This window comes from Equus przewalskii, chromosome 7 (genome assembly GCF_037783145.1).
Source record: "Equus przewalskii isolate Varuska chromosome 7, EquPr2, whole genome shotgun sequence".
NCBI lineage: Eukaryota > Metazoa > Chordata > Mammalia > Perissodactyla > Equidae > Equus > Equus przewalskii.
Window position 1 is genome coordinate 20189365 of NC_091837.1, and position 17808 is coordinate 20207172.

General features: G+C 60.5%; 1 protein-coding gene across 4 annotated transcripts in view; it reads left to right on the forward strand.

Annotated features, from left to right (window-relative positions):
• RBM19 (RNA binding motif protein 19) overlaps positions 1-17012 on the forward strand; it is a 129696-nt gene extending 112684 nt beyond the window's left edge. For 2 of the 4 annotated variants that reach the window (XM_070627209.1, XM_070627207.1), the window contains 2 exons: positions 15714-15826; positions 16456-17012. In XM_070627209.1, coding sequence (XP_070483310.1) covers positions 15714-15811 — 98 coding nt within the window. In that variant the 3' untranslated portion in view covers positions 15812-15826; positions 16456-17012. Of the gene's footprint in view, positions 1-15713; positions 15827-16350 lie in introns of all 4 variants that reach the window. The other 2 variants (XM_070627208.1, XM_070627210.1) reach the window with 1 other exon arrangement.
• The last annotated feature ends 796 nt before the right edge of the window (positions 17013-17808 follow it).

Here is a 17808-nt window from a genome sequence, read left to right on the forward strand (position 1 = left end):
GCCTCCGAGCTGCCCTCGGGGACAGTGACCCCAGCCAAAGACCTCATTGTGACCATGTGATCAGTGAGAGCCACCTGAGTTTGCCCCTGCCCTGAGGCTTGCTTCTCCAGCAGACCAGCCATTAACCTGGGGTGACCGTGAGGACAGGATGCTGGTGGGCCGAGAGCATCCCAGCGCCCATGACCAGGCTCTCTGTCCTCCAGGGGGTCCCTGACGAGCCTAGGTCAAGGTAGACAGCTCGATGTGCAGTGCAGGCGAGATGATACTAATCATTGTTATTATTACTGTAACAACCTTCATCTGTTAAGCCTTACTCCGTGCCAGGTCCTATCAGTGGGCTTTTACAGGTACTAATCCTGCGGAATCCTAGGAGGTAAATACTGTCCTCATCCTCTGTTTCACAGATGAGGAGACTGAGGCACAGAGTGGGCAGATAACTTGCCCAAGGGCACCCAGCCATGAGGGGCCGAGTCAGGAGTCAGACCTGCCTCTCAGCCGCCTGCTGCACCACACATTCTTATGGCAGGTGTGCGCCACTGTATGTGTCCCCGTGCCCGTTCTGTGACCTCGGGCAAGTCGCTCGGCCCCAGCCTTGTCGTCTGCACAATGCCCTGGGGTGCCCACCTCGGGAGGGGACGCAGGGCTCCGGGCGATGGTGCCTGTGGCGCTCCTGGCGCGTCGTGAGCATGCGGCCGTGGAGGGCTTCTCCCTCCCGTCAGGCTCTGTTCTCCTTCCTTCTCTGGGCCGCCGAGAACGCTGCCCGCCTTCTGCGCCTTCCAGTCTAGGCCGGCGAAGGGGGATGCCCTCTGGGCAGAGGACTGAGACGTAAGGGAGAGCCCCGGTTTTTACACACCTGGGCAGTAACAAACGTGCATGTGTGTATGAGAGAGAGAATGGATGTGCCCCAACACAGGCAGTGCTCAGGACAATGTGTCTGCCTCCGACTCGAGATGCCATCTGGTGGCCCATGTCTCGAGGGCGTCCCCATGCCTCGCACATGGTGGGCGCTTGTCAGTGCACTAGGCGATGCGGAGGAGGAGGGGGAGGGGGAGGGGGAGGACTCTTACAGGTAAGACGGCATTCAGACCATTTTGCCTTCTGCCACAGTTGTGGAAGCTCGACATGCTTGGCCCCAGTCTGGTGCTCACTGCTTGTCCAGCTCCCAGAAGAAGCCAGTTTTGGCCCTTCACCCTCCCTGCCCCCAGTGGGAGCCTTCATTCCGTCCTCTGTCCCTGGATGATGGCAGGGCGTTATGTTTCCTCTTACCTGTTGATGCTTACAAAACACCCGTCCCATCCCATTGAACAGCACAGAGCCGGTCTCTGAAAGTCATTTGAGAAGTTGCGCTGAGGACACAGACCTTGACCCCAGGCAGACGGGGCTTTCTACAGGGACCAGCAGGCCAGCTGCCTCCCGCACAGCTCCCCGCAGGCCCGTCTTCCTGCCTCCCCTCCCGGGCCAAAATCAGCTTTCTGTCTCTAGCTCGGCAAGGAGGAGGAGGAAGGGGAGCAGGGGGAGGACGGAGAGTGCTATTCTGTGGGAGGGTGGAGCGTACGATGCGGGGCAAAGGAGGAGTGGTGGCCGCTGGCTGTGTCCCTTTCTTCCCGAGCGAGTTACAAACCAGCAGGGTCGCAGCATCGAGAAGCTTTCAGGGCCTGGCAGGCCTCGGGGCGCGCGAGAGAACATAATGGGACAGAAGCAGCCCGCCCGCGCGAGCCTCCGTTTCCGAGTGCACGCCGCCGGAGGGAGGCCAGGCAAACAGGCTTTTCTGGGGGGGGGGGGGGGGGGGGGCGGCTCGCTGCCGGCATTGTCTTACTCCAGCTGGGAGCAGTGATGGGCTGTGGTTAGCCACGGCACCTTTCACCTCCCGAGCTGGGAGCGATGATGGGCTGTGGTTAGCCGCGGCACCTTTCACCTCCCGAGCTGGGAGCGCGGACATGACCAGCATGGCAAGCGACTGGCAGCGGCGCTGTCCCCCGCCCGAGCCAGGCCCACCGGCAGAGAGAGGGGCTCGCCAGGCACAGACGAGCACCTGTCCCATGCCACTGGCCTCAGGCACGCAGCTGGAGCCCTTATCCTCCAGATCTCAGCCCAACTGTCAGAGGTCAGCTTTCCCCAACACGGCTGGTCCCCGGTTCCCTCATCTGTGACCCCCACACCCCGTCTTCCTGCCACTCTGTGTCCCGGTGGGCGATTGTCAACTCTCTCTTCTTCCCTCCAGGCTTTACCCTCCAGGGGACACGCCCTCTGCGTGTCCCCTGCCTAGGCCCTGCGTCTAGTGCAGGGTGGGTGCGTGCTAACTGGGGGGTGAGTACTCAGACGTCAATGAGACCTTAGTCATCGGCAGGGCCGGTTCTAACTGAGCACCTAGCATGTGCTGGGCACTGTGCAAGGGTCAGAGCTCAGTCCAGCCTCACTGTCACCCACAGGGAGGGAAACCGGCTCCAGGCCCCACGGCTAGTTAGGCAGGCAGCCAGCCCCGGGCCCTGTTTGGTCTTAAGCCGGATATTCCTAACCCTGAGCCAGAACACCACCGGTCTGGAAAGAGGCAATCATGTCACTTCTTACTAAAGATTGAGTCAGATGAAAGAGAAAGAAAGACAGGAGAGAGCTTTGTCGAGGACCTACTGTGTGCAGGGAGCAATGCCAATGCCAAGTGGTTTCATTTGAGCCTCCCAACTCCCTGGAGAGAGGTGCTATTCCCATTTTTCTGAGGTACAAACTGAGACCCAGAGAAGTCTAGTGACTTGCCTGAGGGCACACAGCTCTGCACACTGCAGAACAGACAACCCCATTCCACCACTCCCTATAGCCCCAGCAGTTCCTAAATCCCAGATGGTCCCCCTTATCGGACCTGGGCTCCAAATCCAGGTAGGGCAGTGGTTGCAAACAACGGCCCACAGGCAGATCCAGCCCACAGCCCATTTTTGTAAATGAAGTTTTCTGGGCACACAGCTATGCCTGTTCACTCACGCGTGTCTGTGGCCGCATTCTCACACTGCCAGGCCAGAGCTGAGTCGCTGCAACAGAGACCCTATGGCCCGCGAAGCCTAAAATATTCACTGTCTCACCATTTATAGAAGAAGCTTGCAGCTGCCAGGCCAAAAATGGCTGCCCTCATTTTATCCCAAAGCCTCTCACCATGACCCGCTTTTTTCAGAGAGCCTACAATTCCAGAGGCATCGGAACCCCCTCCACCCCTCTGCCCAGAGTCCTCTGCTCAGGGACTCCAACTTTCCCTGGAAAGGGCCCCATTTTCCCTTCTCACTTGGCTCCACTTTCATTGATTACTTCGCTCAGTTCTTCAGTGGTAGCTGGTCATCCGGCCCTTACTCAGCACAGAGCACAGCAGTGAACAAGAGAGAGGGTCCCTGCCCGCATGGAGCTTATGTTGAGGGAGAGACAGAGGACAACAAAGAAAAAGTAACATCACAGTTCTGATGTTGGCAAGCCCTGTGGAGGAAATGAGAAGAGAAAGGAGAATAAAACATACTCCTCAGGCAGGGAGAAGAGGGAGAGGTTTCCATCTGGGGGCTGGAAAAAGTCTTTCTGAAGAGTCAGCGTTTCTGTGTGATGCAATGGTGCCAGCCAGCCAGACAGATCTGGGGGAAAACATTCCAGGCAGAGGGAACTGCAGATGCAAAGGCCCTGGGGCAGAAGCATGTTCCAGCAGGTCCTTGTGCCTAGAGAACTGGTCCAGACTGGAGAATGGTGGGAAGCAGAGCTGGAGAGGCCAGCAGAGCTCCCTGTGGGGCCTTGTGGGGCGTGGCTGGGAGCGTGGCTTTTATTCAGGTACACTGGGAAGTCCCTCCAAGATTTAAAGAGGGGAGTACCCTGGCCTCATTTACACTGCCAGACCTTATCCTTGCTGCTATCTGGGGCATGCATTGTAGAGAGGCAGGAATGGAGGTAGGAGTCCCTTTGTAGTTGTCCCAGCAAGCAAGCGCAGTGGCCTGGGCGGGGACAGAGACCAGGGGCAGAGAGAAGCAAGTGGGTTGAGTGTAGTGGTAAAGGTGGAGCCAGCCGGACTTGATTCTCAAGACAGGAGGAGTTAGGGCGGGTGCCGAGACTTTTGCTGGAGTCTCTCCGAGAACGGTGGTGCCCATGACGGGCGAGGCCCGGGAAGCTGGGGAGAGCCGGTGGGGGGTGTTGTGGGCAAGTTCGCTGTGAGACTCTCTCAGGCTTCCCGCGGGGCGTCACACGGATAGATGTATGAGTTCAGAGCTCGGGGGCGAAGTCTGGCCTGAGATATAAATTTGGAAGTCCTCAGCACACGGATGAGATTTAAAGCCTGCCGCAGCTCACCCCGCCCCCACCCCGCAACTGAATCATTCAGAGGATGGCACGTTTGCAACAGATCGGGACCAGGAGAGCCCGTTACCCCCACAGCAGCCCTGGCAAGTGTGCCTCCTTGATCCTGGCCATGAAAACATGATCATCGGCCTTTCAAAACCACCATCAGGAAAGTTCAGGCAAGTATGTGAAGTTAGAGAATTTATTATTTCAAATATCCCTCTGCTGTGCATCTCCCCAGCCATCTGGAGACAGAAGTTTCCCGTAAGCTCCCCGCCTCATTTTTATTCCTCAATTTGGGTACCTCTCGTTCCTTCCTTCTGATGTCACTGTGGCAGCCCTTCCTCGGGAGGTGTCGAAGGCCCAGCAGGAGGCAGGTGAGGGCGGACTGTCCCAGATGGGGGAAGGGCCCCTGCAGGGTCCAGGGGCATGAGAATGGCTCACCCCTGCCCTCTTGGAAGGGGGTTGCCTTCCCTGCCCAGGGTGCTGTGTTCGGTTCTTTACCTGCTCCCAGCCGTGTGGGTGGTGCCACCAGGAGAGAGGTTGAAATTGGCCTGGGAGACCCACTCTTCCTCGCACACCCCCAGCCATCCCCGCTGGCGGAGGCAGAATTGAGAGAAGAAAAATCAAGAAGCTGGAGTGTTTTGGTCAAGGCGGCTCCTAGGTGGCAGCTGCTTGCAGGGGTGCAAATGGCTGGCCGTGGGGAGGGAGCCACATTCACAAAGCCGAAGTTTCTCCCTGCAGAGGGGCCGGCGAGGCTGGAGGGTCCGGGAGTGAGCTGGAGCAGGTGTCCTCCGGGTCACCCCCTCCTCCTCTTCATTCTTTCCACCCCCCACACCCCGAGCCTCTTGGAGTGGCGTTTTGGAAATATTTCCAGGCGCTTCAGCAATATCCTGCACACTGTCTTCCCTGTCCCCCGGGAACGGCTGTCCGTGCAGGGAAGGTACTTGCTCCCAATCCCGCTAAATTGTTATTGACTTGTGTTCTCTGCGTTCTGCAAACATTTCACTCAGCCGTCGCCAGCGAGGCCAGGAATCCTGCTAGGGCTAACGGGGAAACCAGCTGTGCCGGGCCATTTTTCCTGCTCTTCCTCATCGATCACGGAATTAAACTGACAGGAGAATTTCAGAGCGACTTGGGAGGGGAAGGGGCTGGGCCCGGATTGGACGAGGGTTTGGGGACCTGGGGACCAGAGTGTTGGAAATCAGGGCAGGAGGAGGCGGACTGGCCTCCAGGGCTGTGGCTGGCAGCAGGGGCGGCCAGTTTTGTTTCTGAGCGGCAGGCTGGCCCAGGCCCGAGAAACCCGAGGAAAGCACACAGATGTAGAGGGTTTCGTTGCTTCTCCACAACCACAAGTAGAACCCGTGGGGTTGGGTAGAGAGACGATAAATCAGAGGCCGCGCAGGTAAGCCGTCAGCTGAGGCCAGCCACACATCTTTACTTTGCCTATAAGATGTGAAAAAAGTTTTGTTTTTTTAATTCATCGCCACTATTTTGCTACCAGAAAATGTGACCTAAAAATTGAGATTCTGTTCTCTCTTGAGAAATCTGGATCTCTCTTGAGAAATCAGGTCTGACCACCCTGAGGGTCCTGCACTCCCAGAGGGCAGCTGGAGCTGAATCACATAGCTTGCCATTTGCCGCAGTCCACAGTCCTCCCTATAGTCACCCACCCAGACCATTCGACTCCTTCACAGTCCTGCCTGGCCCTTCCAGGCCTTTGCACTTACGGATCCTGGGGCAGCCTCATTCCCCGTGGGCCCCTTGAGGCAGTGCTACTGATTCCTGCTTTCTGGCATGTACTCCCAACCCAGGGCCTGTGCCAAGAGGAAGGGGGCAGGCAGCTAATGTCAGCGGAGCCCCTAGAAGTTGAAAGATACCTCCAGGCCCGGGGCAGGGAGGTGGGGGACGCCTTCTGCCGTTTCCCGCCTCGTTTTTCTTCTGTCCTCTGCAGCGAGTCACTTTCACCTGGACACCCGCCCCCGGCCCCAGCCCCCAGCCTGCAGAGGCTGCTCCAGCACCTGTAACTAATGCACACACGTGCAGGGGCGAGCCCGAAAGCCCAGGCTCAGCCCGGCCTCACAGCCCTGCCGTGGGCTGAAGCCACTACAGTCCAGGCCAGGGCGCCTTCACCAACCCCTGTGGACGGGGAGCCGCCAGTCCAGCTGCCTGAAACCAGTGTGTGCCCAAGATGCTTAGAGGACTGAGCAAGGCCCACCCTGGCTGCACTGTGGTCCCTTGCTTCCCAGGGAGCCAGAGCCCTTAGCACCCAGAGTAACAACGGCAGTAGTCACAGCAGTCTCAGAAGCCAGTGCCCACCCAGGCCATTCACACTGAACCTCTGGGGGAGGGTCCAGGCATCAGTGGTTTTCTAGATGGTTCTATCGTGCGGCTGGTTGAGAAACACTGGCCTCTTGAGAGAAGGTCTCCTGCAGCAGGGTGGGTGCTGTTCCACGCATTTCCTGTGGAGGAGCTCCCCCTGAGGAGGGCGAGGGCTGCGTCTCCCACCGCAGGGCGAGCAGCTGAGCCACAGGACCATAGGCGTTGTGGGTGTGACAGGAAGGCCCTGGAGCCAGCCCCGTCCCAGCTCAAGGCCCCGTTTGGGGAATCTGTGGGCACGTGAGCTCCCCAAGGCCTAGAGTAAGTGCTTCTGCATCTGAAAAATGGGACAACGATACCACCCTGCTCCTGGGGCTCTGGACGCCACTCTCAGAAGGCACCTGGGAGCCGCCCTGCTCCTGTCCGGAAGAGCTGGGCTCAAGGCCCGGGGTTGCAAGGGCTCCCTGCTTGCCGTTGGCTCGTCCTCCTCAGCCCTCAGTGCTGACTCAGCCTGCTGGGTGGCCGGTTGGTGGGGCCCTGCCTGCCCTCTGCACTTCCTTAGAACAGCCTCCTTGTACCTTGTGTCCTCGTAGGAACCTCATTGTCCCTTTTCACGTTGACTCGACACCTCTGCTTGCCTGGCACTGGGCCGAGGGCTTCCACACCTTATCTCGTCGGCACCTCTGTGGTGGGTGCTCCTACCGAGCCCTCTCTACAGAGAGTAAGTCCAGTCATCCCGAGGCCGGGCACCAGTGAGTGGCAGAGCCCAGACCTGGCCCTGGGGCCCCAGCATGGCCTCTGTGGCTGGTGGTCCAGTATGTCCTTTGGGGTCTTCTTCACAGCTGTGTCCCTTGCACCAGGCCTGGCACATAGCACACACTCAGTGAATACTGGCTAGGATGACTGAAGGCAGGAACCCATAGGCCTGAGGTCTGGAAGGCAGGCCCGTCCCCATTTCGCAGACAGGAACACTGAGGTACGGAGTTAAGCTCTCCTTTAAGTGCCTGCAGCAGAGGGGCGGGGCTGGGGCCCAGTCTCCTCCTGCCTGCAGGCTCTGAGCAGGGGCTCTCAGTCACAGCTGGTTCTTAGCAGGACCAGCCTTGGAAAGGCACTTCCTTAGAACAGCCTCCTTGTACCGACAAAGAGCCACTAACTTGGTCTTGTGAGCCAGGCCGGTCCTCTCCCTGACGAGTGCCCTTTATTGTGCGAGCATCTAGTGTGCACCTGCTCTAAACCGAGCCCCGGGGTGCAGACCCATCTGGATGTCTGCAGGTTCTGCCCTTGGGGGCTGCGAGATCTGGAGCCAGGAGGCAGGGGGACCCGGGCGCCGGCAGCTGAGGGAGCCACCCGCTCCCCGTTGACCCACCTCACTGGTGGAGGGTTTCTCCAGGTGCTTAAATCCCAGACACGTCCCACCAGCCCTGTGCCAGGGCCACACGGCCCTCGAGGCAGGCTGCCTTCACCCACATACAGGGACAGCCCAGTATCCACACGCTGTGGCTCAGGCGCCCTAATTCCCACAGGGTGGGACTCACAGACTGCTTGTGCCCCCAACAGCCCGGGACAGCAGGCCGCTGAATCTGAAGGCTGTGGGTGCCTTGTTCCCGCCTGGAGTCCCGCCCTCCCCACTCCACCCTCCTTCCTCCCCTGGAGGGACAGACAGGAGACAGAGCTGCATCTGCCCCCTCACCCCGCCACCGGCCTGTTGGAGTCGGCTCAGGCACGGGTTTAGCAGAGCAAAGCCTGCTGCAGGGGCCTGCACTCCACAGTCTGCCAAGGCCTCGCCTGGCCTTTGTCTCCCAGGATAGCAAACCCAGGGCCTCCAGGAACAGGCCGAAAACACACCACGTGAGTGAGCCTCCCGTCTCCAGGGCCCAGTAGCACGCAGCCCATCGGCTCCCTTTAGGTGGGGACCTGGGCCCAGGGTGGCCGATCAGCCAGTTTCAATAGGAGCTAGAAATGGAGATCCTTGTGTAGCATCTCTGTGTGTTTACATATTGGTTACTCGTTTTTTAGTTCAGTGATGTTGGCAAATCCACACGCTCTTCGGTGGGCCTGTGGTGTGTGGCTCTGCTTTGTCCCGTTTGGTCACCTGTAGACCATGGGGACTTGGTCTGGATCCCCTGGGAGCAGACCCTGAGACTTGGATTCTGGCACCAAGCACACCACCTAAGAGGTGAGCCTAGGAACGCACGTGGGAGGGGGAGGCGGGGTGCCAGTCCAGGGGCCTCGATGAGCACCCACAGCTCAGAACTGTCCCCCGTTAGTCGACGGAGCTGGGACATGTGTCCACCCGCTCCCCGTTGACCCACCTCACTGGTGGAGGGTTTCTCCAGGTGCTTAAATCCCAGACACGTCCCACCAGCCCTGTGCCAGGGCCACACGGCCCTCGAGGCGGGGTGCCATTATCATGTCCCAGAGCTGCGTGCCCGTGCTGTGGGTGACCTCCAGGGTGGGGTGCCCAGAGCAGCTGCTGCATTTGTCTGGGGCTGGTTTTGCCACCCCCATTTTATAGAGGAGGGAGGTGACCTTCCCACAGGCTCTGTGACGGCTCCCACTGGTGACAGCGAGAAGGCCAACCTTTGTGGAGTGCTTGCTGTGTGCAGGGCCCTGTGGCCCAGGCCTGATGCCTGTGTGCTCTTCCCAGGCTCATAAGCACCAAGGAGCGGGTGCTGTTCAGTAACCGCAGAGGCTGAGCACAGAGAGCCTAGGCTCCTTGCCCCGGGCCGCCCAGCCGGAGCCACAGCCTGGCACTCGGAACCGGCCTCACTGGGGTCACGCCTGCCTCCTCTCGGGGTTCTGGGTTCTGCCTCCGGAACCAAGCCCTGCGAAGCGCTTGCTCTCGTCCCTCCCGACAGCCCCCGCCCGCCCGCGCCTTTCTCTCTGCCCGCCTGTGCCTTCCACGCAGGGCGACGACGCCAGCCAGGGCCGGGAAAGAGGCGCGGGCTGGCATTCTGTCAAGGAATTAATTGAAAAATAAAATCATTAGATGGGAACTCCAGAAATGCAGAATGGTGGTTGGAGGGGGAGGGGGCAGGACTAGGGGGTTGCTGGGGGCCGGCTGAGCTTTTTGTCAAGTTAATTTCCCGGGTATTGATGTTTGGTGACACTCACTCGTTGTTTATCTTTGGGTGCAGCTGTAAGACTGAAAGAAAATGCACAGCTTGTTTCGTTTATTTATTTTACACCTTTCTCTGGTTCCGCATTATGTTTGTTTGGTGAAAACCCACTGAGGCTTTTGATGTTGGGGAAGCGGGGTTTCAGCAGCTGTTCCCTGCGAGCTGGGTGCTCCGCGCAGGCAGGGCCTGCAGGGAGTGCCGGGTGCTGTTGGGTGGAAACTCGGGGCCCAACGTGACCTCTGGGGGAGCATTTGGGGACCCGACCTGGGCCAGACGCACCAGCCCCCTGAGAGCAGCATTGGCTCAGGGTACCAAGCCCTCAGGAAGGCCCGGCTCCACACACGAAGTCGCTAATCCTCACAGCCGCCCCACGAGATGGTCCTGTTTTCATCCCCAGTGTTCAGACGAGGCCCAGAGAGCTGAAGCGACTTGCCCAAGATCACGGAGCCCTTAAGTGGCAGAGCAGGGACCTCTGATTGTCTGACTTGCAAGGCTGTGGAGTTGGCCGGTCGCTAACCTGCCTTCCATGCCTCCCACCCCACATCAGTCGGTGGATCCCCCTGGGCCTCCATTTCCCAACCTGGGGGGCGAGGGATCGTGCCTCCTTTGGCCTGGATGAGCCAGTTCATTTCCTTCACTTACCTAACGACTCGTTGCACGTTGCCGACTGTCTGTCCACCTTCCTCTGACAGCCCCGCCCTGTTGGTGCTCACTGGCCAGCGGCAAAGAGATGGGTGTTAAACCAGCCTCTCTGATGTGAGAGATGGTGACAGAGGTGTTGCCCTCAGCCCCCTCGATAGAGCCTCAACTAGGAGCTGGGCATTGCTCTTTTCACTCCTTCCATCCCCACCACAACCACGAGGTGGGTATTCATAGTGTCCCCATTGTGCAGCTCAGGAAACTGAGGCACAGTGGGGCTAAGTCTGCTGCCTCGGCCACACGGCCAGTCAGCGCCCGCGTGCCTGAGCAGGGAGACGATCAGTACTGAGGAGAAGCAGGGGTGCTCCGAGAGCCTCCCACAGAAAGGGGAACCCCTCACCTGCTCCAGACGGCCTGGGAGGGCTTCCTCTACACTGGGGCCTGGGGTCACAGAGGGAGGGGTGGAGGAGCAGGCTGGTCGCCCTTCTTATACGTGCGGGGTCGCATCTCAGAGGGACGCCTGCCCTGCCCCGTGTCACACAGCTTGGGAGCCAGAGCCAAGCATGTCCCATCCTAACATCAAGCGTGTGACCCCGTGCCTGTTGTGGGCTCCTGTGTGGCCTCGACTGTGCCTCCGCCCCCGGCAGGGCCCCTCAGGAGCGCCACGTGGCGCCGCACAGAGCTTGTGTGGGTTGCAAATTGGACCCGCCAAGGTGGCTGAGGTGCACTGGAGGGCTGCCGCTGACTGTGGGGCCTTGGGGGTGCACCCCTCTGCGCCTCCACCTCCGCAGCTGGGCAGTGGGGGACGCCGCCCGCCTCCTGAGGGGCTTGTGGGACTCAGATGGACGCTGCTTGTCACGTGGCCGTCCTGTGCGTGTTTCCTCTTCCAGCTACGTCCCCCTCCATCTGGGCCTCAGTTTCCCCAGCCAGATGCCGTCTTGGGTGCCTCCCAGCTCTGACACTCTGTTTTATTGCTATTCCAAAAACAGCAGTTTCATTTTTTAAACGTTAGCGACCCTGATGCCCTAGGGCTCATTCATTCATTCATTCAACAAATGATTCCAGGGCACCTACTATGCGCTGGGCCCTGGGACACCACAGCCAACCAGACAGACCCAGCCGCCAGCACACAGAGCTCAGGGTCTGCCAGGGCCTGGCCAGCGCAGTCTTGGGGACCCTCTGATGGCAGGCAGGCTCTCGAGGAGCTGGGCAGGCCCGAGTTACCCTGGGCTGCGCTTCCCTAGGAGACTCTGCGGGGACAGGTGCCGGGGTGCCTGTTGGGCACTGGGGCACGCTGCAGGGAAGTCGCGGTCACCACCTGCAGGCACTCCTCGCCGGTTGGTGCTGTAAAAGCCCCCACGCGCCTGGCACGGCGGCAGAGGGCAGGTCTCCCTTCCACCATGTGCCCTCGTCCTTCTGGAATGTTCCTGTGCTCGCACCACCTGCTGGAAACTGCGAATGTGAGAAGGGCGTGTGCGTGGGTGGAAGTTCACCCAGGCGCAGTTAGCGCCAGCCGATCCGAGGCGCAGAGGGCAGCAGTTCCGTCCCCTCAGTCCCTCCCGGGCTTCTGCGGGACCCCGGGGCTGCCTGATCCAGAAGAGGGAGCAAAGGCTCCGCAAGTGAAGCGCCGACCCCAGGGCCCCCACTGAGGTGGGGAGGGCCGGGATTGGAGCCCAGCTCTGGATGGTGTGGGGTCTTTTCATTCCCCACGGCTGCCTCTGCAGGGCCTCAGAGCGTGAGCCTCCTGTGGGCGGGAGCCTGTAGCCCCCATGCTGCCGCACAGGTACCCGGCTCTCTAAGTGATTGTTGGGTGACCAGAGGGGAGGAGTCTTTGGAGCCCAGGTGGCTCAGGGGAAGGTGGGCCCTACAAGCGGAGAGAGAACAGGGCTGGCATTCCAGGCGAGCATGGAGAAGACCTGGTTCACCCGTCTTTAAAGCAGTGAGGCCCAGCTCCTGGGCAGAGACAAGCGGCGTTGGTGCCCGTGGGGCTGGGGCTGAGGTTGAGAGGCGCCTGCTGTCTCAGAGGGCAGTTGATGCCAGGGAGGCAGCTGGGGTCTGGCCGTGTTGACGTCACTTCCTCCAGGAAGCCGCCCTGATAGCCCCGGCACAGGTGCCTGCCACATCCCAGTGCAGTGGATTCTGCGCTGAGCTGCAGTTGTCTGGTTGCTTCTCCATCTCCCCACGCTGGCCCAGGGCCCGCCTCGTTCACTGCCCTGCCCAGCCCGGAGCAGGTGCTCACATCTCTGTCGTATAAGTGCAGGTTGTTGCAGACTGCTCTCTGTGTCCTTCAGCAGCCTTGTCCCCCTGTCGTTTGTTCAGTCAGTCACTCAACAGATACTCGTTGAGTGTCTGCTGTGTGCCAGTCTCTGTCCCAGGCCCTGGGGATAGAGCAGTGAACAAAACAGACAAACCCCCACCCCCCGGAGCCAATGTCCTGGGAGGGAATCAGACGATAAACTGCACAAGTAAACGTCCTCACAGAGGGGTCAGTGCTGCGGAGGGAAATGACCGGGAACGGGGCGTCAGAGGGACTTGTGATTTTAAACAAGGAGATCAGGGAGAGCTCACCAAAAAGATGAGGCCCCCAAGTGGCTTCCTGGTGGAAGAACATTTTAGACAGAGGGAACAGCAGGTGCAAAGGCCCTGAGGTGGGAGAGGTGGGTGCCAGGGACCAGGAAGTGGCTCGGGGTGGCTGGAGCAGAGTGAGTGAGGGGAGAGTGGTAACTGAAAGTTCAGAGACACGACGGGCTGCCTGTGTGGCCCTGGCAGCCACCCTCACAGGTGAGATGGCACCGATGGAGGGTCTAGACAAAGGAGCAACATGCTCCAATGTAAGTTTTAACAGGATTCCTCTGGCCACCATTCAGGACCAGATTCTGGGAGGGAGGGCAGAGGAGGCTGTGGCCAGGCCAGAGATGACAGCCACTTGGGCAGAGGGGCCGCGGCAGAGGTGGGGAGAAAGGCTCGGAGTCCAGTACGATTTCCGAGGTTGAGCCACGCAATGGAAGCGTGACACTTCCCCCTTGCCCGTTTCCCAGAGCCATGCTCGGTCTGTGCGAGAGAAAATGCTGTGGAAGTGAACGCTGCCAGCTGCTGCCACCCCCACCCCTGACCACCCCCCAGACCCCAGGCCAACTGTGGCCCTGGAGAGCAGGGAGCCACCGTCCCAGGCGTGGGGAGCGGGGTGCCAATGACAGGCCCGCACGCCATGTTTTGCTGCCCTTCTGTTTCCCCGCTCCTATTTCCCACCACGAGTTCAGTTTCCAGAGGCCCCTGTGCATCTTCAGAGCTGGCCGTCATAAGGAACCAAGAGCCACGAGGAGAGGAGAGAAGGCCGGGGTCTAAGCCACCTCCTGTCCCCTCTCCCCTTCTGTGGTTAACAATGACAGGTGCAGCTGCCAGGCCGGAGGCTCCCCAGGCGGGCAGGGGCAGCCTCCCACGCCTTCCTGGCCCTCCATCCCTAGACCACGCCATCCGCTCTTCCCTCGTCCAGCAGATACTAATGCGCCCCCCCAGGCAGCGTGCTAAGGCAGGGACAAGGAACGGGCAGCGTCCCGAATGAAGAAATGCCCGCAGAGGGGCTGGGAGGGGAAGTGCTGTGTCAGACGGTGGCCAGGGGAGTCCTCTCCGAGGAGGGACCTGGGAGCTGGGGCTGGACTGAGGGGTCCGGGCCCTGTGGGTGCGGAGGCGTCTGGGTGGAGCGAGCTTCCCGAGCCCGGAGGGAGGGCCGCCCCAGGGATGCCGCATCTGTGTGGCGCAAAGCCAGGGAGCTCCGAGACCCCCGAGCGGTAGTACCTGTTCTCGAAGGATCCCTCGGGCTGCCTGTAGCCCTGGGCCCTGAGGGCGAGGCGGGAGGCGGGTGAGAAGTGCTTGGGTCGGGCGGGTGGCCGTGGAGATGAAAAGGGGTCGGTGTCCCCGTCGGTTTTGGAGGCATGAGATGGAGAAATTGGCTCAAGGAGGCCAAGTCACTCGCCCAAGATCACCTGGAAGAGACTGGGATTCTTCATTTCTGGGCCAGGCGCCGGACTGGGCTCTGGGGAGAGCGGGTGAGAAAGACATGCCCGCCACCCAGCGGGGAGATGGAGGCACAGGGTCACAGGGATGGCTTGTTCCGCCTGGAGGACTTCACAGAGGAGGTGTCATTTGAGCCGGGGAGGAGAGGGAATCGGGACGGCCCCTCCACAGCCGCCTCTGTCCAGATCATGTGATACCTGTGAGCGAGGCTGACCACCAATGAGTGGTTGGACCAGCAGAGGGACTGACGGAGTGGGCCAGCCCTGAGCCCAACCTCCCCCCACCCCATTCCCTTCCTGGAGGGCCAAGGGGACCAGCACACCCTCTCCTGCCTCCCCTTGTCTCTCTGGCATTCTCTGGTCAGCCCTGGAGACTTTAGTGAAAAGTGGGAAGACTGTGGGCTTTGGTGTGGCTTGAGTTCAAATCCTGGCTTCGCCCCTTCCTAGCTGAGGGATTGTAGGCTTGCTGTCCGTGGCTCAGGTCCCTCGCCTGTAAGAGGCAATAACAGTTCTTGCCTGTGGGGTAGTTGAGAGGATTGGAGGTGTAGCACATAGTAGATACTCAATCAGTAGTGTTTGGGGCCCAGCCTTGTATTTTGCTGAGCCCACCCTGCCCTTTCATACGACTGTGCTGTGCGCCTGCATCCCCTTACCCCTCTCCTCACAGAACTCCTCTGTATTCTTCAAAGCCCAAGTCAAATAGCCCCTCCTTTCTAAAGGCGCCTCTGATTGTTACTCCTTCCTTGCCTCCTGTGGGTTCCTTGAGCGTCTATTCACCCAGCATTTATTGAGCACCTACTGTATGCCAGCCGCCTACTATACCATTAAGTGTCTGTGACCTTCAAGAATAGAGGAACAGCTACTTGTTCCCTCAACCCCTGCCCTCGCTTGACTCAGCCCCTCTGAAGGTTTTCGGCTCCCCTAGCCAGGCAGAGATTCCTTACCCTCTGAGCTGCTGGGAAGGGGCCTTCCTCCCTCCCTTTTGAAATGGTGTCCTGTCCCCTGAGACGATGGGAGGGGGCGGCCACAGAGCAGGAGGGTTTCTGGGCCGGGAGAGGCAGCCCCGTGGTGAGTGAGGCTGCAGACTGACCGCAGTGTTTCTCTCCCCTCTTCCCCGCCTTCTCTCATTCCTCCTCCTCTGAGTCTCTCCTCCCTTTCTTCTCTTTTCTGGTTCCTTCTGTCCCCCCACTTCCCTCCCTTGCTTTCTCTCCCTGCTCCACTCCTCCCTCTCCCCGCCTCCCTCCCGCTCTCCCTCTCTCCGTCTCTCTCTTCTGCCTCCCCACCCTTTCGGCTCTTCTTTTCTCCTCTCTTGCCATCTGGGCTCCCACAGAGCCCCCGAAGAAAAAGCGGTCTGTGGTGTTGGACGAGATCCTGGAGCAGCTGGAAGACAGTGAAAACGACAGCGAGGAGCAGACCCTTCAGCTGTGAGCTGGCACCGAGAGGGTACGTGCTCCAGGGCCCCGGGGACCGGGACAGCCGCTCTGGCTCCTGCGCTGCCCGCCCACCCGCCACGCGCCCAAGGTCAGAGGGGACGAGGGCCTCAGTCCTCTGCCCCTTGCCCGCAAGCTGTGCCCAGCACTAGAGGGCCAGGGCAACGCACAGCCCCCACGTTAGTGTGTCCCTCACAGCAGCTCGAGGACCTGGGAGCAGCAGAGACAGCACCCCGCCTCATGCCCAGGTCTGCTGCTCCCACAGATGTCCCCTCCCCTCTCGCCCAGCACCCTGAGACGCAGCCTGGCCCCATCCTACGGGAGGGAGGTCAGGCACACACGGACTCAGGACTCGCTCCAGGGTGTGCAGCCACGTGGGAGCTAGCCCCCTGTCCCGGGTCCCGGGAGGGCTGTAGCACCAGGGGTGACCGGCAGCTCCCTGGAGTGAGGCTGCTGGGCACGCAGCCCCGCTCCACCCGGCGCAGCCTGGGCACCCCGGCCCAGTCTCCTCCTCACTAACTGGTCACCCCCTTGTAGGGCTTTAGTGAGAAAGAAAATGCAGTAACCCATGAACAACACCAGGCTCGGTGCTGAGCGTGCAAGACAGGCTCCAGAAGCTTCCGTCCTTGTTCTCCCCTCCAGGACTGCTGAGCTGGAGCCCCTCCTGCGTCTGTCCGAGGCCTGCTCACAGCGGGGGACTTGGCCTCTGTCCTGCTGCATCCTCGCCTCTTGGGACCGTGCGCCCTGGTCTGCTCACCATGGCCTCCTGGGTCCCCTCTGGCCACAGGGCCGCTCATGAAGCCGAGCTCCAAGCCCAGGCACCAGGCCACTTGGCCGAGCTCAGCTGTCTTGCTAATGCCGGACACCCTGTGAAATATATCGAGTCCCCGTCCTGGCAAACGATGTCCCAGGCTTGGGGCGCCCACAGGCGCACACCTCCTCCAGCCTGGAGACACGCCTCCCCAGGGGGGGCCTGTGGCCAGCGCACGCCAGGAGGCAGGGTGGTGGAGAGGAAAGAGCTGCAGCCCATCCGCCCTGGGTCTGAATCCTGGCCTAGCCTCCCCAGCCGTGTCCTCAGACCAGCGAGGTCCCCTCTGACCCTCAGCTTCTCTTTCTGTGAAATGGGGGTGAGGGTGCGCCTACCTCAGAGACGGTGCTTGGACTCAGGCAGTCAATCCAAGTAAAGCCCAGAGAAAGCACCCCTCAGCACTGTGGTTTCCTTCTAAACGCGGGGCGCCGGGCGGGCTCCAGCTGAGAGGAGCCTGTGACTTGGTGAGTGAGCCCTGGTCTGTGTCAGGTTGTTCTGGATGGGGCTTCCAGTCTCCACCCAGTTTCCAGAGTTCCCTGGAACCCACACAAGGCTCCTCGGCGTTGGCAGCCCCCCTATTCCTGAGGGGCGGCATGACCTAATCCCTCCCACTCTCCTCTGAGAAGTAACGGAGGCGAAGACGCCAACCCCACGTGGCTCGCTCCCCAGCTTCTATGGCGGTTTGACCCACAGCCTCGGGTGACTGCAGCATCTGGTGGGGGCTGTCCGGTGGGGTCGATGTTAACCCTCACCCAGGCCAGACCCTCTGGTGACCAGGCTCCCAGTCGCTGTGGGTCTTGGGGTGACAGGGCTGGGTCCATCTGTTCCTCCCCACTGCTCCTCCTGTTTAGGGGTGCGTGGGTCCTCGTGCATGATCACACAGGTGGCGCTCAATTTCCACACCACCAGAGCCAGGGGGATGGTCCGTGCTCACCAAAAATAGGATTGTCAGACCTGTGGGCCTGACACGGAAGGAGGCGTCGTTGGCCCTGACTTCACTGACCAGATGATGGTCCTAGGGTGGCCTAGGATGGCCATCCCCAGGGCAGGATTCGCCACCTCCTGGTGCCAGTGTGCCGAGCTCGGGCCGTGCATTCAGACCAGTGTGGGTGCCAGGTACCAATCCGCCACTCACAGCCTCACGAGCCTGGGCCAGGGACTTGACCTTCCGCATCCTCAGTCTCCTG